This window comes from Oncorhynchus mykiss, chromosome 5 (genome assembly GCF_013265735.2).
Source record: "Oncorhynchus mykiss isolate Arlee chromosome 5, USDA_OmykA_1.1, whole genome shotgun sequence".
NCBI classification, from domain to species: Eukaryota; Metazoa; Chordata; class Actinopteri; order Salmoniformes; family Salmonidae; genus Oncorhynchus; species Oncorhynchus mykiss.
The window spans coordinates 88,795-113,447 of NC_048569.1; the positions used below are offsets into that span (position 1 = coordinate 88,795).

Consider the following 24,653-nt stretch of genomic DNA (forward strand, 5'->3'; position numbering starts at 1 on the left):
TGGCTGAAGACAGGTGATGAGACAGAAGTGATGCTGCTGGCTGAAGACAGGTGATGAGACAGAAGTGATTCTGGCTGAGGTCCGGTGCTGTGTGTTTCTGTGGAGACGTGATGCTGCTGACACACAGCCATGCTGCTGACACACAGCCATGCTGCTGACACACAGCCATGCTGCTGACACACAGCCATGCTGCTGGTGGAGTGACTCACAGGGTGGAGGACAGAGGGAGGACCGCAAGTCATTTCAGAGTTGAAGAAGCTCCTCGGAAGAGAGGAGCGAAAGTGTTGGGGGAAAGAAAGAGCCGAGCCGAGGCTGCCGGCTACATCCAAGCTGCCATGATAGTCACACCTCTGTGCAGGATAGCATCATCACAGTGAGTAGCTATATCATTTCTATATTCCTCCCTCCTCCCTCCGTCGCTCCATCCTCATCCTCCTCAGACGGACGGACATCACCCCGGGGTTGCTGTGGCAACGGCAGGTCTGGATGTGTAGGACACTAACTCATACTGTCAGCTATACAGGGAAACGCTGCTGCTGAATGTGTCATCATTTTCTCTCTCTCTCGTGCTCTCCTCTTCTCTCTCATCTCTCTCTTCTCCATTGCTCTCTCTCCTCTCCCTCTCTTCTCCATCGCTCTCTCTCTCTCTCCATCGCTCTCTCTCTCTCTCCTCTCCCTCTCTTATCTCTCTCTATCTCTCTCTCTCCTCTCCCTCTCTTCTCCATCGCTCTCTATCTCTCTCTCTCCTCTCCCTCTCATCTCTCTCTTCTCCATCGCTCTCTATCTCTCTCCTCTCCCTCCCTTCTCCATCGCTCTCTCATCTCTCTTCTCCATCGCTCTCTCTCTCTCCTCTCCCTCTTCTCTCTCTCTCTCCTCTCCATCGCTCTCTATCTCTCTCTCTCCTCTCCCTCTCTTCTCTATCTCTCTCTCTCCTCTCTCTCTTCTCTCTCTCCATCCCTTCTGTCTTTCCCTTTCTCTGTGTGTGTGGACGGTTCATCAGGAGAAGTAATCGTAGGGTTGGGTCAGTAATATTGTCATAGAGATCCTACTCCATTCCTTCCCAAGCTCCCGCTCTTTCCCTCCTTCCCTGTCAATTACATTACAGTACATTACAGTACATTACAGTACATTACATTACATTACATTACAGTACAGTACATTACAGTACATTACAGTACATTTTAGGGATTTATTGGAATTGGTATTTGAGACATATGTTAACATTGCTCTTTATGGGTATGGGAAACATGTTAACATTGATCTGTATTGGTATGGGAAACATGTTAACATTGCTCTTTATTGGCATGGGAAACATGTTAACATTGATCTTTATTGGTATGGGAAACACGTTAACATTGATCTTTATTGGCATGGGAAACATGTTAACATTGATCTGTATTGGTATGGGAAACATGTTAACATTGATCTTTATTGGTATGGGAAACACGTTAACATTGATCTTTATTGGTATGGGAAACACGTTAACATTGTTATTATTATTATTATTTATTTTTATTTTATTTAACCAGGCAAGTCAGTTAAGAACAAATTCTTATTTTCAATGACGGCCTAGGAACAGTGGGTTAACTGCCTGTTCAGGGGCAGAACGGCAGAGAACGACCTTGTCAGCTCGGGGGTTTGAACTTGCAACCTTCCGGTTACTAGTCCAACGCTCTAACCACTAGGCAACCCTGCCGCCCCCAACATTGATCTTTATTGGTATGGGAAACATGTTAACATTGATCTTTATTGGTATGGGAAACATGTTAACATTGATCTTTATTGGTATGGGAAACATATGTTAACGTTGATCTTTATGGGCATGGGAAACACATGTTAACGTTGATCTTTATTGTCATGGGAAACATGTTAACATTGATCTTTATGGGCATGGGAAACATATGTTAACATTGATCTGTATTGGTATGGGAAACATATGTTAACGTTGATCTTTATGGGCATGGGAAACACATGTTAACGTTGATCTTTATTGTCATGGGAAACATGTTAACATTGATCTTTATGGGCATGGGAAACACATGTTAACATTGATCTGTATTGGTATGGGAAACATGTTAACATTGATCTTTATGGGCATGGGAAACACATGTTAACGTTGATCTTTATTGTCATGGGAAACATGTTAACATTGATCTTTATGGGCATGGGAAACATATGTTAACGTTGCTAATGCAAGTGAAGTAGATAATAACTAAAGTGAAAGAAACAATAAAAATGAACTGTAAACATTACACTCACAGAAGTTCCAAAATAATAAAGATATTTCAAATGTCATATTATGTCTATCAGGTATAAAGGTAAGACCCAGATGCAGACAACGTCGAGTTAACAATGGTTTAATAATCCAACAGGGGCAGCCAAGAGACAGGTCAAGGCAGGCAGGGCAGGCAGGGCAGGCAGGCAGGGCAGGCAGGGGTCAGGCAGGGGTCAGGCAGGGGTCAGGCAGGGGTCAGGCAGGGGTCAGGCAGGGCAGGCAGGGGTCAGGCGGGCAGGCAGGGCAGGCAGGCAGGGCAGGCAGGGGTCAGGCAGGGGTCAGGCAGGCAGGGCAGGCACGGCAGGCAGGGCAGGCAAGGCAGGCAAGGCAGGCAGGGCAGGCAGGGCAGGCAGGGCAGGCAGGGCAGGCACGGCAGGCAGGGCAGGCAGGGCAGGCAGGCAGGGCAGGCAGGGCAGGCAGGGGTCAGGCAGGGGTCAGGCAGGCAGGGCAGGCAGGGGTCAGGCAGGGGTCAGGCAGGGGTCAGGCAGGGGTCAGTAAACCAGAGGTGGGGCAACGGTACAGGTCGGCAGGCAGAGTGGTCAAGCAGGCTCAAGGTCAGGGTAGGCAGAGTGGTCAAGCAGGCTCAAGGTCAGGGTAGGCAGAGTGGTCAAGCAGGCTCAAGGTCAGGGTAGGCAGTGTGGTCAAGCAGGCTCAAGGTCAGGGTAGGCAGAGTGGTCAAGCAGGCTCAAGGTCAGGGTAGGCAGTGTGGTCAAGCAGGCTCAAGGTCAGGGTAGGCAGTGTGGTCAGGCAGGCTCAAGGTCAGGGTAGGCAGTGTGGTCAGGCAGGCTCAAGGTCAGGGTAGTCAGTGTGGTCAGGCAGGCTCATGGTCAGGGTAGGCAGTGTGGTCAGGCAGGCTCAAGGTCAGGGTAGGCAGTGTGGTCAGGCAGGCTCAAGGTCAGGGTAGGCAGTGTGGTCAGGCAGGCTCAAGGTCAGGGTAGGCAGTGTGGTCAGGCAGGCTCAAGGTCAGGGTAGGCAGTGTGGTCAGGCAGGCTCAAGGTCAGGGTAGGCAGTGTGGTCAGGCAGGCTCAAGGTCAGGGTAGGCAGTGTGGTCAGGCAGGCTCAAGGTCAGGGTAGGCAGTGTGGTCAGGCAGGCTCAAGGTCAGGGTAGGCAGTGTGGTCAGGCAGGCTCAAGGTCAGGGTAGGCAGTGTGGTCAGGCAGGCTCAAGGTCAGGGTAGGCAGTGTGGTCAGGCAGGCTCAAGGTCAGGGTAGGCAGTGTGGTCAGGCAGGCTCAATGTCAGGGTAGGCAGTGTGGTCAGGCAGGCGGACTCAGAACCTGGAGGCGGTGGAGACAATCACAAAGACAGATGAATCAGAACAGGCTGTGAGACAGTACCGCCCCATCCCCTGGCGTCCTATCTGGGTGCATACCTGGTTGACCGAGGTGCCGGCGGTGGAAGTTGGCGATGAGGGCTGGGTCCAGGATGTCTCTAGCGGGGACCCAGCACCTCTCCTTCAGGCCGTAACCCTCCCAGTCAACCAGGTACTGGAAAACCCTGCCCCGTGGTCGAACACTCAGGAGGCGTCTCACCGTGTACGCCTGATGGCCATTGATGACACAGGGGAGGAGGGGTGGACCTGGAAACAAAAGACAAAGGGCTGTGAGACAACGGCTTAATCCTAGACACATGGAAAGTAGGGTGAATACGGAGGGTACGGGGTAACAGAAGACAAAGGGCTGTGGAGTAGTGGAATACGGAGGGTACGGGGTAACAGAAGACAAAGGGCTGTGGAAGTAGGGTGAATACGGAGGGTACAGGGTAACAGAAGACAAAGGGCTGTGGAGTAGGGTGAATACAGAGGGTACGGGGTAACAGAAGACAAAAGGCTGTGGAGTAGGGTGAAAACGGAGGGTACGGGGTAACAGAAGACAAAGGGCTGTGGAAGTAGGGTGAATACGGAGGGTACGGGGTAACAGAAGACAAAAGGCTGTGGAGTAGGGTGAAAACGGAGGGTACGGGGTAACAGAAGACAAAGGGCTGTGGAAGTAGGGTGAATACGGAGGGTACGGGGTAACAGAAGACAAAGGGCTGTGGAGTAGGGTGAAAACGGAGGGTACGGGGTAACACAATACAAAGGGCTGTGGAGTAGTGGAATGTATCAGGGCTGGCTGTGGAGTAGGGTGAATACGGAGGGTACGCGGTAACAGAAGACAGCAGTGGTGCTAATGACTCTAGAGATGGGGGACGGGTCGATGAAATGGGGGGAAAGGTTACGGGACTCCACCCGGAGGGGCAGGTCCTGGGTGGAGAGCCATACTCTCTGCCCGAGCCGATAGCGTGGCGCAGGGGTCCAGTGGCGATCCACTTGTCGCCTATACCTGGAAGTGGTCTTCAACAGAGCAGCCCGGGCTCTCTTCCAGGTACGGCGACAGAGGCGGATGAACATCTGGGCAGACGTATTGCTGACTTCCTCCTCTTGCTCAGGGAAGAGCGGAGGCTGATAGCCCAAGGAACACTAGAAGTGCGAGAGACCTGTGGCAGAGCAAGGAAAGGTGTTGTGAGCGTTCTCAACCCATACCAATGATTGTGCAGAACGCCTGGCTAACAGTATGTGACTACTGCAGTGTCTCAGGGCTGGCCAGGCCAACAGTATGTGACTACTGCAGTGTCTCAGGGCTGACCAGGCTAACAGTATGTGACTACTGCAGTGTATCAGGGCTGGCCAGGCTAACAGTATGTGACTACTGCAGTGTATCAGGGCTGGCCAGGCTAACAGCCAGTTGACAGTTCTGTGATTGCAGGGAAATACTATGCTGGTTTACTCAGCTGTGTTCTCAGTGTTATTCACAGAGACAGGCTCTCTCTCTCTCACATTAATACAGGAGAAGCCAAGGAACATTAACATACAGGAGAAGCCAGGGATCATTAATACAGGAGAAGCCAGGGAACATTAACATACAGGAGAAGCCAGGGATAATTAATACAGGAGAAGCCAGGGAACATTAATACAGGAGAAGCCAGGGATCATTAATACAGGAGAAGCCAGGGAACATTAACATACAGGAGAAGCCAGGGATCATTAATACAGGAGAAGCCAGGGAACATTAATACAGGAGAAGCCAGGGATCATTAATACAGGAGAAGCCAGGGAACATTAACATACAGGAGAAGCCAGGGATCGTTAATGCAGGAGAAGCCAGGGAACATTAACATACAGGAGAAGCCAGGGAACATTATCATACAGGAGAAGCCAGGGAACATTATCATACAGGAGAAGCCAGGGATCGTTAATACAGGAGAAGCCAGGGAACATTAACATACAGGAGAAGCCAGGGATCATTAATACAGGAGAAGCCAGGGAACATTAACATACAGGAGAAGCCAGGGATCATTAATACAGGAGAAGCCAGGGAACATTAACATACAGGAGAAGCCAGGGAACATTAATACAGGAGAAGCCAGGGAACATTAACATACAGGAGAAGCCAGGGAACATTATCATACAGGAGAAGCCAGGGATCGTTAATACAGGAGAAGCCAGGGAACATTAACATACAGGAGAATCCAGGGATCATTAATACAGGAGAAGCCAGGGAACATTAACATACAGGAGAAGCCAGGGATCATTAATACAGGAGAAGCCAGGGAAAATTAACATACATGAGAAGCCAGGGAACATGAATACCACTGTGTTATCATATCTACCACTGTGTTATCATATCTACCACTGTGTTATCGTATCTACCACTGTGTTATTGTATCTACCACTGTGTTATCATATCTACCGCTGTGTTATCATATCTACCACTGTGTTATCATATCTACCACTGTGTTATCATATCTACCACTGTGTTATCATATCTACTACTGTGTTATCATATCTACCACTGTGTTATTGTATCTACCACTGTGTTATCATATCTACCGCTGTGTTAACATATCTACCACTGTGTTATCATATCTACCACTGTGTTATCATATCTACCACTGTGTTATCATATCTACCACTGTGTTATCATATCTACCACTGTGTTATTGTATCTACCACTGTGTTATTGTATCTACCACTGTGTTATTGTATCTACCACGGTGTTATCGTATCTACCACTGTGTTATCGTATCTACCACTGTGTTATCATATCTACCGCTGTGTTATCATATCTACCACTGTGTTATCATATCTACCACTGTGTTATCATATCTACCACTGTGTTATCATATCTACCACTGTGTTATCATATCTACCACTGTGTTATTGTATCTACCACTGTGTTATTGTATCTACCACTGTGTTATTGTATCTACCACTGTGTTATCGTATCTACCACTGTGTTATCACACCTGCCACTGTGTTATCGTATCTACCACTGTGTTATCGTATCTACCACTGTGTTATTGTATCTACCACTGTGTTTTCGTATCTACCACTGTGTTATCGTATCTACCACTGTGTTATCGTATCTACCACTGTGTTATTGTATCTACCACTGTGTTATTGTATCTACCACTGTGTTATTGTATCTACCACTGTGTTATTGTATCTACCACTGTGTTTTTGTATCTACCACTGTGTTATCATATCTACCACTGTGTTATCATATCTACCACTGTGTTATCACACCTGCCACTGTGGTATCGTATCTACCACTGTGTTATTGTATCTACCACTGTGTTATTGTATCTACCACTGTGTTATCGTATCTACCACTGTGTTATTGTTTCTACCACTGTGGTATCGTATCTACCACTGTGTTATTGTATCTACCACTGTGTTATCGTATCTACCACTGTGTTATCGTATCTACCACTGCGTTATCATATCTACCACGGTGTTATCATATCTACCACTGTGTTATTGTATCTACCACTGTATTGTATCTACCACTGTGTTATCATATCTACCACTGTGTTATCACACCTACCACTGTGTTATCATATCAATCATTTCTACTTCCGTTTGTTAACTCTTAAAGCATGTAGACTCTGGTATTAGAGCGTTAGTCAGTCTACAGCCAATCAGAGAAAGCATGCAGACTCTAGTATTAGAGCCTTCGTCAGTCTATAGCCAATCAGAGAAAGCATGTATTAGAGCCTTAGTCAGTCTATAGCCAATCAGAGAAAGCATGCAAACTCTGGCCTGGTTGTTCATATAACTACTGGAGTTCTGCTCTGTATTACGAGAGGAAGAGGGAGAGAGTCTCTGATGAAGAAAGGCCTGGTTGTTCATATAACTACTGGATTACGCCACAGAATACAGAGAGAGAGAGAGAGAGAGAGGGAGAGGGAGGGAGGGAGAGAGAGAGAGAGAGGGAGAGAGAGAGTCTCTGATGAAGAAAGGCCTGGTTGTTCATATAACTACTGGATTACGCCACAGAATACAGAGAGAGAGAGGGAGAGAGAGGGAGAGGGAGGGAGAGAGAGGAAGAGGAAGAGGGAGAGGGAGAGGGAGAGAGAGAGGGAGAGGGAGAGAGAGGGAGGGGGAGAGAGATATGGAGAGGGAGAGAGAGAGAGAGGGAGAGAGAGAGAGGGAGGGAGGGAGAGAGAGAGAGACGGAGAGAGGGCGGGAGAGGGAGTGGGAGAGAGAGAGAGGGAGAGGGAGGGGGAGATATGCTGTGAGAGAAAATAGACAGAGAGAGGGGGAGAGATGCTGAGAGAGAGAGACAGAGAGGGGGAGAGAGGGAGAGAGAGAGAGAGAGAGAGAGAGAGAGGGAGAGGGCTGTCTGACTCAACCAGGTTTCTCCGTCTCTCTCCTCTCTTTCCCCCTCTCTCCCTCTCTCCGTCTCTCTCTCTCTCTCAGCATCTCTCCCCCTCTCTCTGTCTCTCTCTCTCTCAAACTAAGCTCTACGTCACCAGACAGTTAATCTGTCTCAGGACAGTAATGCCTTCCAGATGTGCTGCTGTCGATATCACACACACACACACACACACACACACACACACACACACACACACACACACACACACACACACAAACAAAATAAACAGAGGGAGTGAAAGAAAGCTTATTACTCTTGTGAAGAAAAACAAGTTATTATGAAACAAGTCATTGTGAGTCTTAGGGTTGTTGAATCTACCAGTAGAGATTCCTCCCATCCGCCTCACGTCGACTGTTACCATTCATGCAGCTAAAGGAGAGTTTCCCCTCCAACACAGAGTAAAAAACATCACTGTGTAAACAATAAGTCATATTCTGGCTAGCTATTGGTTGAGGCCTATTTCAATATGTTAAACATTATCATCAATATGTTATACATTTGTGTGAGTGTGTGGGTGTGTGTGTGTGAGTGTGAGTGTGAGTGTGAGTGTGAGTGTGAGTGTGAGTGTGAGTGTGAGTGTGTGTGTGTGTGTGTGTGTGAGTGTGAGTGTGTGTGTGTGGGTGTGGGTGTGTGTGTGTGTGTGCCAGCGGTTGGTGCTCTGTCTGTAGAATGAAACATCCTACTACATGAATTATAATACTGAACAATCACAGTAAAGTAGGGTTGAGAGCTTCGAGTTCCTTGGCGTCACCAACAAACTATCACTGTCCAAGCACACCAAGACAGTGGGGAAGAGGGCATAGCAAGGCCTATTCCCCCTCAGGAGACTAAAAACATTTGGCATGGGTTCCCAGAGCCTCAAAAAGTTCAACAGCTGTATAATCGAGAGCATCCTGATTGGTTGCGTCACCGCCTGTTACGGCAACCGCAAGGCGCTACAGAGGGTACTGAGTACGTGAGTACGGTCCAGTACATCACTGGAGCCAAGGCACTACAGAGGGTAGTGAGTACGGTCCAGTACATCACTGGAGCCAAGGCACTACAGAGGGTAGTGAGTATGGCCCAGTACATCACTGGGTCCAAGGCACTACAGAGGGTAGTGAGTACGGTCCAGTACATCACTGGGTCCAAGGCACTACAGAGGGTAGTGAGTACGGTCCAGTACATCACTGGAGCCAAGGCACTACAGAGGGTAGTGAGTATGGCCCAGTACATCACTGGGTCCAAGGCACTACAGAGGGTAGTGAGTACGGTCCAGTACATCACTGGGTCCAAGGCACTACAGAGGGTAGTGAGTACGGTCCAGTACATCACTGGGGCCAAGGCACTACAGAGGGTAGTGAGTATGGCCCAGTACATCACTGGGTCCAAGGCACTACAGAGGGTAGTGAGTACGGTCCAGTACATCACTGGGGCCAAGGCACTACAGAGGGTAATGAGTACGGTCCAGTACATCACTGGGTCCAAGGCACTACAGAGGGTAGTGAGTACGGTCCAGTACATCACTGGGTCCAAGCTTCCTGCCATCCAGGACCTCTACACCAGGCAGTGTCAGAGGAAATTTGTCCAAGACTTCAGTCACCACAATCAAAGACTGTTCTCTCTGCTACCGCAAGGAAAGCGGTGCCAGAGCGCCAGGTCTCGGTCCAAAAGGCTCCTCCACATTGACTCTGTACCGTAACACCCTGTATATAGCCTCCACATTGACTCTGTACCGTAACACCCTGTATATAGCCTCCACATTGACTCTGTACCGGTACCCCCTGTATATAGCCTCCACATTGACTCTGTACCGGTACACCCTGTATATAGCCTCCACATTGACTGTACCGTAACACCCTGTATATAGCCTCCACATTGACTCTGTGCCGGTACACCCTGTATATAGCCTCCACATTGACTCTGTACCGTAACACCCTGTATATAGCCTCCACATTGACTCTGTACCGTAATACCCTGTATATAGCCTCCACATTGACTCTGTACCGGTATCCCCTGTATATAGCCTCCACATTGACTCTGTACCGTAACACCCTGTATATAGCCTCCACATTGACTCTGTACCGTAATACCCTGTATATAGCCTCCACATTGACTCTGTACCGTAATACCCTGTATATAGCCTCCACATTGACTCTGTACCGGTACCCCCTGTATATAGCCTCCACATTGACTCTGTACCGTAATACCCTGTATATAGCCTCCACATTGACTCTGTACCGGTACCCCCTGTATATAGCCTCCACATTGACTCTGTACCGTAATACCCTGTATATAGCCTCCACATTGACTCTGTACCGTAATACCCTGTATATAGCCTCCACATTGACTCTGTACTGTAATACCTTGTATATAGCCTCCACATTGACTCTGTACCGGTATCCCCTGTATATAGCCTCCACATTGACCCTGTACCGTAATACCCTGTATATAGCCTCCACATTGACTCTGTACCGTAATACCCTGTATATAGCCTCCACATTGACTCTGTACCGGTATCCCCTGTATATAGCCTCCACATTGACTCTGTACCGTAATACCCTGTATATAGCCTCCACATTGACTCTGTACTGTAATACCTTGTATATAGCCTCCACATTGACTCTGTACCGGTATCCCCTGTATATAGCCTCCACATTGACTCTGTACCGTAATACCCTGTATATAGCCTCCACATTGACTCTGTACCGTAATACCCTGTATATAGCCTCCACATTGACTCTGTACCGGTATCCCCTGTATATAGCCTCCACATTGACTCTGTACCGGTACCCCCTGTATATAGCCTCCACATTGACTCTGTACCGGTACACCCTGTATATAGCCTCCACATTGACTGTACCGTAACACCCTGTATATAGCCTCCACATTGACTCTGTGCCGGTACACCCTGTATATAGCCTCCACATTGACTCTGTACCGTAACACCCTGTATATAGCCTCCACATTGACTCTGTACCGTAATACCCTGTATATAGCCTCCACATTGACTCTGTACCGGTATCCCCTGTATATAGCCTCCACATTGACTCTGTACCGTAACACCCTGTATATAGCCTCCACATTGACTCTGTACCGTAATACCCTGTATATAGCCTCCACATTGACTCTGTACCGTAATACCCTGTATATAGCCTCCACATTGACTCTGTACCGGTACCCCCTGTATATAGCCTCCACATTGACTCTGTACCGTAATACCCTGTATATAGCCTCCACATTGACTCTGTACCGGTACCCCCTGTATATAGCCTCCACATTGACTCTGTACCGTAATACCCTGTATATAGCCTCCACATTGACTCTGTACCGTAATACCCTGTATATAGCCTCCACATTGACTCTGTACTGTAATACCTTGTATATAGCCTCCACATTGACTCTGTACCGGTATCCCCTGTATATAGCCTCCACATTGACTCTGTACCGTAATACCCTGTATATAGCCTCCACATTGACTCTGTACCGTAATACCCTGTATATAGCCTCCACATTGACTCTGTACCGGTATCCCCTGTATATAGCCTCCACATTGACTCTGTACCGTAATACCCTGTATATAGCCTCCACATTGACTCTGTACTGTAATACCCTGTATATAGCCTCCACATTGACTCTGTACCGTAATACCCTGTATATAGCCTCCACTGTGCTCTGATGTGTTCTAACTGTTCTGCTGTGTTCAAACTGTGTTCTGCTGTGTTCTATCTGCTCTGCTGTGTTCTAACTTTTCTGGTGTGTTCAAACTGTGTTCTGCTGTGTTCTATCTGCTCTGCTGTGTTCAAACTGTGTTCTGCTGTGTTCTATCTGCTCTGCTGTGTTCTATCTCCCGCTGCTGTGTTCTAACTGCTCTGCTGTGTTCTATTTGCTCTACTGTGTTCTGCTGTGTTCTAACTGCCCTGCTGTGTTCTAACTGTGGTCTGCTGTGTTATATTTCCTCTACTGTGTTCTGCTGTGTTCTAACTGTGTTCTGCTGTGTTCTATCTGCTCTGCTGTGTTCTAACTGTTCTGCTGTGTTCTAACTGTTCTGCTGTGTCTAACTGCTCTACTGTGTTCTGCTGTGTTCTAACTGTGTTCTGCTTTGTTCTAACTGCTCTGCTGTGTTCTAACTGTTCTGCTGTGTTCTAACTGCTCTGCTGTGTCTAACTGCTCTGCTGTGTTCTAACTGTTCTGCTGTGTTCTAACTGCTCTGCTGTGTTCTAACTGTTCTGCTGTGTTCTATCTGCTCTGCTGTGTTCTATCTGCTCTGCTGTGTTCTATCTGCTCTGCTGTGTTCTAACTGTTCTGCTGTGTTCTAACTGTTGTGTGCTGTGTTATATCTGCTCTGCTGTGTTCTAACTGCTCTGCTGTGTTCTAACTGTTCTGCTGTGTTCTAACTGCTATGTGTTCTAACTGTTCTGCTGTGTTCTAACTGTGGTCTGCTGTTGTCTAACTGTGGTCTGCTGTATTCTAACTGTGGTCTGCTGTGTTCTAACTGTGGTCTGCTGTGTTCTAACTGTGGTCTGCTGTGTTCTAACTGTGGTCTGCTGTGTTCTAACTGTGGTCTGCTGTGTTCTATCTGCTCTACTGTGGTCCGCTGTGTTCTATCTGCTCTGTCTTCTACCTTTGGTCTGAAGGACACACATCAGGGGGTTTGTAGTATACACACTAATGTTTGTACCACACACACACACACACACACACACACACACACACACACACACACACACACACACAGACACAAGGCAGTCACATTATAGTCATACCCACATTGGCATTCACAGGCACTCACATTGGTCACAGGGCAGCAGGACACTCATAGAACTCATTGCCTCTGACAAAGAATAAATATTCACACACAGAATTTGTTGGTGGAATTCTGCATGCAGTCTCAATTTGGTGTTGGTCCAATTGAGTGAATTCTTGGTTGGTGAGCGGACCTCAGACCTCACAACCATGAAGGGCAATGGGTTCTATAACTGATTCAAGTATTTTTTTGCCAGATCCTAATTGGTATGTTGATTTTGATGTTCCTTTTGATGGCCCTTCTTGCCTCGTCTCTCATATCGTTCACAGACTCTTTTTTTTAACACCATTATTTTTGTCCTGCTGAGATTTACTGTCAGGACCCTGGTCTGACAGGTTCCAGGTCTGACAGAATATGTGCAGAAGATCTAGGTGCTGCTGTAGGCCCTCCTTGGTTGGGGACAGAAGCACCAGATCATCAGCAAACTGTAGACATTTGACTTCATATTCTAGTAGGATGAGGCCGGGTGCTGCAGACTGTTCTAGTGCCCTCGCCAATTGATTAAAATATAAGTTGAAGAGGGTGGGGCTTAAGCTGCATCCCTGTTTCACCCCACGGCCCTGTGGGAAGAAATGTGTTTTTTGCCTATTTTAACCGCACACTTGTTGTTTGTGTACATGGAGTTTATAATGTTGTATGTTTTACCCCCAACACCACTTTCCATCAATTTGTATAGCAGACCCTCATGCCAAATTGAGTCAAGCTTTTTTTGAAATCAACAAAGAATGAGAAGACTTTGTCTTTGTTTTGGTTTGTTTGTCAATTAGGGTGTGCAGGGTGAATTTATGGTGAATACGTGGTCTATCGTACGGTCATTTGGTAAAAAATCCATTTCACATTTGCTCAGTACATTGTTTTCACTGAGGAAATTAACTAGTCTGCTGTTAATGACAATGCAGAGGACTGTTGATGCATATCCCAGTTACTGGGGTCACATTTGTCTCCACTTTTGTGGATTGGGGTGATCAGTCCTTGGTTCCAAATATTGGGGAAGATGCCAGAGCTAAGGATGATGTTAAAGAGTTTTAGTATAGCCAATTTGGAGTTTGTGGTCTGTATATTTTATCATTTCATTAAGGATACCATCAACACCACAGGCCTTTTGGGGTTGAGGGTTTTTATTTTGTCCTGTGGTTCATCCAATGTAATTGGAGAATCCAGTGGGTTCTGGTAGTCTTTAATAGTTGATTCTAAGATTTGTATTTGATCATATTTTTGCTGTTTGTTCTTTGTTATAGAGCCAAAAAAAATCAGAATTGTTTGATCAATACATCTCCGCTTTGGATAGATAACTCTTTGTGTTGTTGTTTGTTTAGAGTTTTCCAATTTTCCCAGAAGTGGTTTGTCTATGGATTATTCAATTACATTGAGCTGATTTCTGACGTGCTGTTCCTTCTTTTTCCGTAGTGTATTTCTGTATTGTTTGAGTGATTCACCATAGTGAAGGAGTAGACTCAGGTTCTCTGGGTCTTAGTTGGATGGGTTTCTCAATTTCTGTCTTAGGTTTTTGCATTCTTCATCAAACCATTTGTCATTGTTTTGAATTTTCTCAGGCTGTCCGCTTGACATGTTTAGATTTGATAGGGTAGCTGAGTGTCAGGACTCCCACCGAAGGTGGCTCCACTTCATGTTCGGGCGGCGCTCGGCGGTCATCGTCACCGGTCTACTAGCTGCCACCGATCCCTTTTCTGTTGGTTTTTGTCTTATTGGTTTCACCTGTTTCTTGTTTAGGTTTTTAGTTGGGCTATTTAAGCCGGTAAGGTCCGCCTGCTCTTTGTGCAAGCTTATTTTTGCTCTGTGTATGTTTGTGGTATTGAGTTTCCCTTTGTTTTGCCTCCGGACTGGTTGGGTCCTGGTTTTGGGCCGGTCTTGTACAGTATGTGTGCTCGGTATTGGCGTGACCATCTTTCTCTATGCCGGAATAAAACATTGTTCTGTACCTTCTGCTTCCTGCGCCTGACTCCGCACCCACTACGCCTTAAGTGCGTTACACTGAGAGGTCAAATGTACTGTTTCTACTGCCAGGTTTATACCTTCACTATTACAGTGACACATGGTTGATCTCCCCCCTAGGATGGAGAAGCTGTCATCGTTAAAGTATGGGGATTATCTTCGGGGGATATAGGTAGCACACAGGAGGACATTTTTCTCTGTTGAGATAATTTCCTTATTAATATCTAGCCAGATGTAAAATTATCCTGTTTTGACTAATTTAATAGAGTGGGTTAGGTCTGCTCTATACCAAATTAGCGTACCCCCTGAGTCTCTTCCCTGTTTCACACCTGGTAGTTTGGTGGATGGGTGTCACGTCCTGACCTTAGTTCCTTTTTATGGTCAGGGCGTGAGTTGGGGTGGGCATTCTATTTTTTTGTTCTATGTTTTGTATTTCTGCTTTTGGCCTGGTATGGTTCCCAATCAGAGGCAGCTGTCAATTGTTGTCTCTGATTGAGAACCATACTTAGGTAGCCTGTGTTCCCACTATGATTTGTGGGTGGTTGTTTTCTGTCTGACAGAACTGTTTCGTTTCTTCCATTCGTTTTGATATTTTGTTTTGTGTGTTCAGTCGGGGGAGCTGACAGGGGAGCTGACAGGGGAGCTGACCGGGGAGCTGACAGGGGAGATATCACGGGAGCTATCAGGGGAGCTGAAAGGGGAGCTATCAGGGGAGCTGACAGGGGAGCTATCAGGGGAGCTGACAGGGGAGCTATCAGGGGAGCTGACAGGAGAGCTATGAGGGGAGCTGACAGGAGAGCTATCAAGGGAGCTATCAGGGGAGCTGACAGGAGAGCTATCATGGGAGCTGACAGGGGAGCTATCAGGGGAGCTGACAGGGGAGCTATCAGGGGAGCTGACAGGGGAGCTATCAGGGGAGGTGACAGGGGAGCTGAAAGGGGAGCTGACCGGGGAGCTGAAAGGGGAGCTGAAAGGGGAGCTATCAGGGGAGCTATCGGGGCAGCTGACAGGGGAGCTGACAAGGGAGCTATCAGGGGAGCTGACAGGGAAGCTATCGGGGGAGCTATCGGGGGAGCTGACAGGGGTGCTGACAAGGGAGCTATCAGGGGAGCTGACAAGGGGAGCTGACCGGGGAGCTGACAGGGGAGCTATCAGGAGAGCTGACAGGGGAGCTGACAGGGGAGCCGACAGGGGAGCTATCAGGGAAGTTGACAGGGAAGCTATCGGGGGAGCTGACAGGGGTGCTGACAAGGGAGCAATCAGGGGAGCTGACCGGGGAGCTGACCGGGGAGCTGACAGGGGAGCTGACATGGGAGCTATCAGGGGAGTTGACAGGAGAGCTATCTGGGGAGCTGACAGGGGAGCTATCAGGGGAGCTATCGGGGCAGCTGACAGGGGAGCTGACAAGGGAGCTATCAGGGGAGCTGACAGGGAAGCTATCGGGGGAGCTATCGGGGGAGCTGACAGGGGTGCTGACAAGGGAGCTATCAGGGGAGCTGACCGGGGAGCTGACAGGGGAGCTATCAGGAGAGCTGACAGGGGAGCTGACAGGGGAGCTGACAGGGGAGCTGACAAGGGAGCTATCAGTGGAGCTGACCGGGGAGCTGACGGGAGCTATCAGGGAAGCTGACAGGGAAGCTATCGGGGGATCTATCGGGGGAGCTGACAGGGGTGCTGACAAGGGAGCAATCAGGGGAGCTGACCGGGGAGCTGACCGGGGAGCTGACAGGGGAGCTGACATGGGAGCTGACAGGGGAGATGACAAGGGAGCTATCAGGGGAGCTATCAGGGGAGCTGACAAGGGAGCTATCAGGGGAGCTGACCGGGGAGCTGACAGGGGAGCTGACAGGGGAGCTATTGGGGGAGCTGACATGGGAGCTGACAGGGGATCTGACAGGGGATCTATCAGGGGAGGGAGCTATCAGGGGAGCTGACAGGGAAGCTGACATGGGAGCTGACAGGGGATCTGACAGGGGAGCTGACATGGGAGCTGACAGGGGATCTGACAGGGGATCTATCAGGGGAGCTATCAGGGGAGCTGACAGGGGAGCTGACATGGGAGCTGACATGGGAGCTGACAGGGGATCTGACAGGGGATCTATCAGGGGAGCTATCAGGGGAGCTGACAGGGGAGCTGACATGGGAGCTGACAGGGGATCTGACAGGGGAGCTTACAGGGAGCTATCAGGGGAGCTGACAGGGGAGCTATCAGGGGAGCTGACAAGGGAGCTGACAGGGGAGCTATCAGGGGAGCTGACAGGGGAGCAATTGCCATACCAGCAGTGATGCAACCAGTCAGGATGCTCTCAATGTTGCAGCTGTAGAACCTTTTTAGGATCTCAGGACCCGTACAAATCTTTTTAGTTTCCTGAGGGGGAATAGGCTTTGTTGTGCCCTCTTCACGACTGTCTTGGTGTGTTTGGACCATTCTTGTTTGTTGTTGATGTGGACACCAAGGAACTTGAAGCTCTCTACCTGCTCCACTACAGCCCTGTCGATGAGAGGGCGTGACAGCGTGATCGGTCATCCTTTTCCTCTAGTCCACTATCAGCTCCTTAGTCTTTGTTATGTTGAGGGATAGGTTGTTATTCTGGCACCACACGGCCAGGTCTCTGACATCCTCCCTATAGGCTGTCTCGTCGTTGTCTGCGATCAGGCCTACCACTGTTGTGTCGTCTGCAAACTTAATGATGGTGTTGGAGTCGTGCCTGGCGATGCAGTCGTGGGTGAACAGGGAGTACAGGAGGGGACTGAGCATGCACCCCTGTGGAGCTCCAGTGTTGAGGATCAGCGTGGCAGATGTGTCGCTACCTACCCTCACCACCTGGGGGTGGCCCGTCAGGAAGTCCAGGATCCAGTTGCAGAGGGAGGTGTTTAGTCCCAGGATCCTTAGCTTAGTGATGAGCTGTAGTCAATGAACATCATTCTCACATAGGTGTTCCTTTTGTCCAGGTGGGAGCGGGCAGTGTGGAGTGCAATAGAGATTGCATCATCTGTGGATCTGTTCGGGTGGTATGCAAATTGGTGCGGGTCTAGGGTTTCTGGGAAATGGTGTTGATGTGAGCCATTACCAGCCTTTCAAAGCACTTCATGGCTAAAGACGTGAGTGCTATGGGTCAGTAGTCAGTTAGTCAGGTTAACTTAGTGTCCTTGGGCACAGGGACTATGCTGTTCTGCTTGAAACATGTTGGTATTACAGACTCAATCAGGGACATGTTGAAAATGTCTGTGAAGACACCTGTCTAGTTGGTCAGCACATGCCCGGAGCACACGTCCTGGTAATCCGTCTGGCCCCGCAGTCTTGTGAATGTTGACCTGTTTAAAGGTCTTACTCACATCGGCTGTGGAGAGCGTGATCACACAGTCGTCCGGAACAGCTGATGCTCTCATGCATGCCTCAGTGTTGCTTGCCTCGAGCATAGAAGTGATTTAGCTCGTCTGTTAGGCTCGTGTCACTGGGCTGCTCTCAGCTGTGCTTCCCTTTGTACTCTGTAATAGCTTGCAAGCCCTGCCACATCTGACGTGCGTCGGAGCCGGTGTAGTATGATTCAATCTTAGCCCTGTATTAACGCTTTGCCTCTTTGATGGTCCGTTGCAGGGCATAGCAGGATTTCTTTTAAGCTTCTTGTAAGCTTCCGGGTTAGAGTCCCGCACCTTGAAAGAGGCAGCTCTACCATTTAGCTCAGTGTGAATATTGCCTGTAATCCATGGCTTCTGGTTGGGGTATGTATTAAAAATCATTGGGGGACGACGTCCTCGATGCACTTGTTGATCAAGCCAGTGACTGATGTGGTTTATTCCTCAATGCCATGTTGGGTTGGTGGGTTCTGTGTTGTCTGTCCCATTGTTGTGTTGGGGTTCGGGTCTGGGGTGGGCTGTTCTACTAGCTTCTCTGTAACAGCTCAGCTTTCTCACCCCCTCCTTCAGTGCCATGTGTGCCTCTTTAATGTCTCTCCTCTCAGTACATCAACCAGTTCTCTCCTCTCAGTAGAGCAACCAGTTCTCTTCTCTCAGTAGAGCTGCCAGTTCTCTCCTCTCAGTCTGTAGAGCCGCCAGTTCTCTCCTCTCAGTCTGTAGAGCAGCCAGTTCTCTTCTCTCAGTAGAGCAGCCAGTTCTCTTCTCTCAGTAGAGCTGCCAGTTCGTTCCTCTCAGTAGAGTAACCAGTTCTCTCCTCTCAGTCTGTAGAGCAGCCAGTTCTCTCCTCTCAGTCTGTAGAGCAGCTAGTTCTCTCCTCTCAGTCTGTAGAGCAGCCAGTTCTCTCCTCTCAGTCTGTAGAGCAGCCAGTTCTCTCCTTTCCAGGGTCTGGTTAATATAGCACTGTGCCAGGGGATGGTCTGGTTAATATAGCACTGTGCCAGGTGATGGTCTGGTTAATATAGCACTGTTTCCAGGGTCTGGTTAATATAGCACTGTGCCAGGGGATGGTCTGGTTAATATAGCACTCTGCCAGGGAATGGTCTGGTTAATATAGCACTGTGCCTGGGGATGGTCTGGTTAATATATCACTGTGCCAGGGGATGGTCGGGTTAATATAGCACTGTGTCAGGGGATGGTCTGGTTAATATAGCACTCTGCCAGGGGATGGTCTGGTTAATATAGCACTGTGCCTGGGGATGGTCTGGTTAATATAGCACTGTGCCAGGGGATGGTCTGGTTAATATAGCACTGTGCCAGGGGATGGTCTGGTTAATATAGCACTGTGCCGGGGGATGGTCTGGTTAATATAGCACTGTTTCCAGAGTCTGGTTAATATAGCACTGTGCCAGGGGATGGTCTGGTTAATATAGCACTGTGCCAGGGGATGGTCTGGTTAATATAGCACTGTTTCCAGGGTCTGGTTAATATAGCACTGTGCCAGGGGATGGTCTGGTTAATATAGCACTGTTTCCAGGGTCTGGTTAATATAGCACTGTGCCAGGGGATGGTCTGGTTAATATAGCACTGTGCCAGGTGATGGTCTGGTTAATATAGCACTGTTTCCAGGGTCTGGTTAATATAGCACTGTGCCAGGGGATGGTCTGGTTAATATAGCACTGTGCCAGGGGATGGTCTGGTTAATATAGCACTGTGCCATGCCACGTTTCCACTGTGATTCCTCTGCAGGTTTTGGTTTGATAGAAGTCTTGGTAGTAATAGTCTATTCAGGTCTATTTGTCCAAAATCAGGGTTTTAGGTCTGAAATTGTTATTTGGATTTAAGGTTTTGATGTTGTTTTGATGTTATTATCTTGTATAAGTCCTTGCGAAAATATTCAATTTTTTCTACATTTATCCAACTCTAATTCTACTTTATTTCAGGAGAACTCAGGAGCCCAAGCTCTCGGTGTCTCTCTCTCTCTGCCCTTTCTCTCTCTCTCTCTCGCTCTCTCTCTCTCTCTCTCTCTCTCTCACCTGCTCTCTCTCTCCTTCCCCCTCTCTCTCGGTCTTGGTTCTCAGGTGTAGGCTGTCACTCTGAACTGATAAATGGTCCTCCGGTATCCCCACTTCCTGCATGTCTGTCTCCCTGCTGTGGATCCCAGGTATCCTCTCTCCTGTCCCTGCACAGAGCCAGAGACTATAGCAGCCAAGCTGAACCTTCAGACGTCAGGCTGAAAAATGTCAATCTCTCCATTACTCAGCTGGTTCTGCTGCTGCACTACATACATGACCAGGGAGGGAGGGAGGGAAGGAGGGAGGGGGAGGAGGAGGGAGGGAAGGAGGGAGGGAGAATGCGAGCGCCAGGCAGCAGGATCAGTACAGGCACATGGCCAGTGAATGAGAAAGCTCTCACTTTGACTGGATAACAGCAACTACAGGACCCATACAGGACCAGCTTGGCACTCTGTCCCTCCACCTGGACACAGACCCAGACGCAGGCAGGCAGCCAACCTCTCTCCCCCTGCTAGGCTGTCACTGACCTCTCTCTCCTGTGCCTTACAGGATGGCTGAGGCTGAACTTCACAAGGAGAGGCTCCAAGCCCTTGCAGTAAGTCCCAAAACCAATTCCTCTAAATCTCTCTCTCTCTGTCTACCTCTGTTTCTCTCTCTCTCTCTCTTGCTCTCTCTCTTTCTCTCTCTCTCTCTCTCTCTCTCTCTCTCTCTCTCTCTCTCTCTCTCTCTCTCTCTCTCTCTGTCTACCTCTGTCTCTCTCTCTCTCTGTCTACCTCTGTTTCTCTCTCTCTCTCTCTCTCTCTCTCTCTCTCTCCCTCTCCCTCTCTCTCAATTCAATAGGCTTTATTGGCGCAAGAAACATATTATCATTGCTAAAACAAGTGAAATAGACAAGACATAAACCATGTAAAATCTTTCTCTTTCTCTCTGCTGATGTGGTTCCGTATTGTTCATTGTTAATCTCATGTATCTTTGTGTTGTTGAGGGTGGAAAATGTGTGGTGGAAAGTTGGTGTTAAAGGAAAATGTCAACAACAACAACAAAAACATTGGTGGATAGTGACTGGCTGTTGGTTTTTATAGCTACCTCTACAGCTACTACTGTTATGTTCAGTTTGTTGACCGGTTCACAGTTTAGCGGTCATTAAGAGGGATGAAAAGCGTCAGTAGTTCTCTGCTCTGAGCTGTAGTTGGAGTGCAGAGAATCAGTTGTACAAGAGACTCTGAGATGGACAAAACACACACACACACACACACACACACAGACACAGAAACAGGGAGGAGCAGCAAGCGACAGATGGAAATACTATTTTGGCTGTGTTGTTACGTCCCTGTCATTCCGATATATATACTTGACTCCGACAAACACTGTACAGCCCAAGATACGTTGACATGGAGCGCAGTGCTAAGAGGGTTGTTTATTATAAAGGAAACCTTACTCCCATTCAACATTTTACACGTAATGTCTGTTAGCACATCTCCGAGCCTTTTTAATAGTGTCACACCTGGGTTGAAGTACTATTTTAAATACTTTAAATCCTTTGAGATTTTGTCCAACCTGCCTGCAGTGGGGTGGGGTTTGCAGTTGTTTGACTATTCTATGGGTCCAACAAGCTCAATCAAGCAGAGATACAATATTAGAATTGATTTCAAATCGTATTTGAACCCAGGTTTGAAGTGAATGTCAAATGACTGTGAAGAGGAGGGTTTCTGTAAAAGGGTAAGTATAGAGTCTGTAATGGTAATCATGCTACAGGGATTGTTACAAATGGCACACTATTACCTATAAAGAGTCAAGCCGTTTCTCATCTGGCTCTAAGGGTTAGCTCCCCTGGCATAGATAGAGAGATAGGTAACTTCCACAAAGCTGTGAACCATCTGAGAGACAAGGCAAGAAGGGCCTTCTATGCCATCAAAAGGAACATAAAATTCAACATACCAATTATGATCTGGCTAAAAATACTTAATTCAGTCATAGAGCCCGGTTGTGAGGTCTGGGGTCCGCTCACCAACCAAGAATTCACAAAATGGGACAAACACCAAATTCAGACTGCATGCAGAATTCTGCAAAAAATATCCTCAGTGTACAACGTAGAACACCAAATAATGCATGCAGAGCAGAATTAGGCCGATACCCACTAATTATCAAAATCCAGAAAATAGCCGTTAAATTCTACAACCACCTAAAAGGAAGCGATTCCCAAACCTTCCATAACAAAGACATCACCTACAGAGAGATGAACCTGGAGAAGAGTCCCCTAAGCAAGCTGGTCCTGGGGCTCTGTTCACAAACACAAACACACCCCACAGAGCCCCAGGACAGAAACACATTTAGACCCAACCAAATCATGAGAAAACAAAAAGATAATTACTTGACACATTGGAAAGAATTAACAAAAAAACAGAGCGAACTAGAATGCTGTTTGGCCCTAAACAGAGAGTACACAGTGGCAGAATACCTGACCACTCTGACTGACCCAAACTTAAGGAAAGCTTAAACTTAAGGAAAGCGTACTGTGTACTTTAAACATTTGTACATTGTTACAACACTGTATATATATATATATATATATATAATATGACATTTGTAATGCCTTTATTGTTTTGAAACTTCTGTATGTGTAATGTTTACTGTTAATTTTTATTGTTAATTTCACTTTTGTATATTATCTACCTCACTTGCTTTGGCAATGTTAACACGTTTCCCATGCCAATAAAGCCCCTTGAATTGAATTGAATAGACAGATAGATAGATTGATAGATTGATAGATCGATCGATCGAATGTCCATTGCGCATGTTTGTTGGCCCAAACAGATTGGATCTTTAAACTTACCACCTTGGTCCTGTTTCAGTGATAGTGAAATCAGACCTTCTTGCTGATTACCTGATAGTCTACCATTTATATAGGGTGAAACATGCTAAGAAGAGAACTTGAGAGAATTTTTAATAATAATAATGTTATATAATAATAACAGCAGCATAATGCTTCAGGAAACAGTGCTTCAAATAGTGGAAGAGTAAGTCAGCTAGCAAGGAATTGTTGTCATTTTATAACAGGTGACGATAAGCAGAAATAAGGGAGCACCATCTCTCATAGTAATCGATGTCGATGCGAGTTTCTCTTCCAAGCAATCCCCTTGTTCACAGCCAAAGCAAGCTAGCTAGCTACTAATAGTGCAACCGCCAAGTAACAGCACAGATGAAAAATGATCAGGCCTACTGTACATCTTAATGTAGAAATTATTGTTGAAAAGATGTCTAGGTTGGAACGGTTGCTGTTGAAATACGAATCCTTTTTTATTCTGAACTGGAATAAATTGATTGAAGCAAGATGCTTTTTGAGGCAAACACTCTGGGTTGATCATCTGCAGCAGGAAGCGGTCTCCTGCCTGACTGAGAAAGCAGTAGATGTTCTGATCCAGTTTGACACCACATACCCATGTGAGTCAGGGTTCTCAACTCTGGCATACGTAAAAAACAAGTACAGAAACAGACTCCATGCTGAACATGACCTCAGGGCTGCACTGGTTAAAACGGAGCCCAGAATAGACCTGCTCATTCCAGTTCAGAATGAAAATCATTTATTGTCTTTTAACAGCAACAGTTCCAACCTAGACAGATACGTAAGAGTGATTTTAATGGGGGAAAATGAACACGAATAGCAATTTATATGAGTATTTCATTTAATTGTAAATGTAATTGTTATTTGTTTCTATATTGCATTTGTTTTAGGCATAAGGGTAATGAAATATGTACATATAGTTGCATGTTTTCGTGAGCTTGGGTCCCAGGAAAACACAGAATTTCTCATTTGGGTCCCAGGCTGAAAAAGTTTAAGAAACACTGTTCTAGACGATTCTGTGCATCCAACTTTGTGGCAACAGTTTGGCCATTTCCTGTTTCAGCATGACAAAGCCCCTATACACAAAGTGAAGTCCATACAGAAATGGTTTATCCATACAGAAATGGCCTTCACAGAGCCCTGACTTCAACTCCATCGAACACCTTTAGGATGAATTGGAACACCGACTGAGAGCCAGGCCTAATCGCCCAACATCAGTGGCCGACGTCACTAATGCTCTTGTGGCTGAATGGAAGCAAATCCCAGGAGCAATGTTACAACATCTAGTGGAAAGAATTCCCAGATGAATGGAGTCTGTTATAGCAGCAAAGGAGGGACCAACTCGAGATGAATGCCCATGATTTTAGAATGAGGTGTTTGACGAGCAGATGTCCACATACCTTTGATCATGTTGTGTATGAACTCGTGCACAGATGCCTCAGGCCAAAATGTTGCTGTTTCAAATCCCCTAGCTGACAAGGTAAACATTTGTCGTTCTGCCCCTTGAGCAAGGCAGTTAACCCACTGTTCACCGGGGCACCAAAGACGTGGATCTCGATTAAGGCAGTCCCCCCGCACCTCTCTGATTCAGATGGGTTGGGTTAAATGCAGAAGGCACATTTCAGTTGAAGGCATTCAGTTGAACAACTGACTAGGTATCCCCCTTTCCCTTTCCAACTGACTAGGTATCCCCCTTTCCAACTGACTAGGTATCCCCCTTTCCCTTTCCAAC

The 24,653-nt window shown here is 47.4% G+C and overlaps 1 protein-coding gene across 1 annotated transcript in view; it reads left to right on the forward strand.

Annotated features, from left to right (window-relative positions):
* The first annotated feature begins 253 nt into the window (after positions 1-253).
* Positions 254-24,653, forward strand: part of palm2akap2 (palm2 and akap2 fusion) — a 97,292-nt gene continuing 72,892 nt past the window's right edge. The window contains exons 1-2 of the mRNA XM_036976551.1: positions 254-373; positions 20,629-20,674. Coding sequence (XP_036832446.1) covers positions 336-373; positions 20,629-20,674 — 84 coding nt within the window. The 5' untranslated portion in view covers positions 254-335. The remainder of the gene's footprint in view (positions 374-20,628; positions 20,675-24,653) is intronic.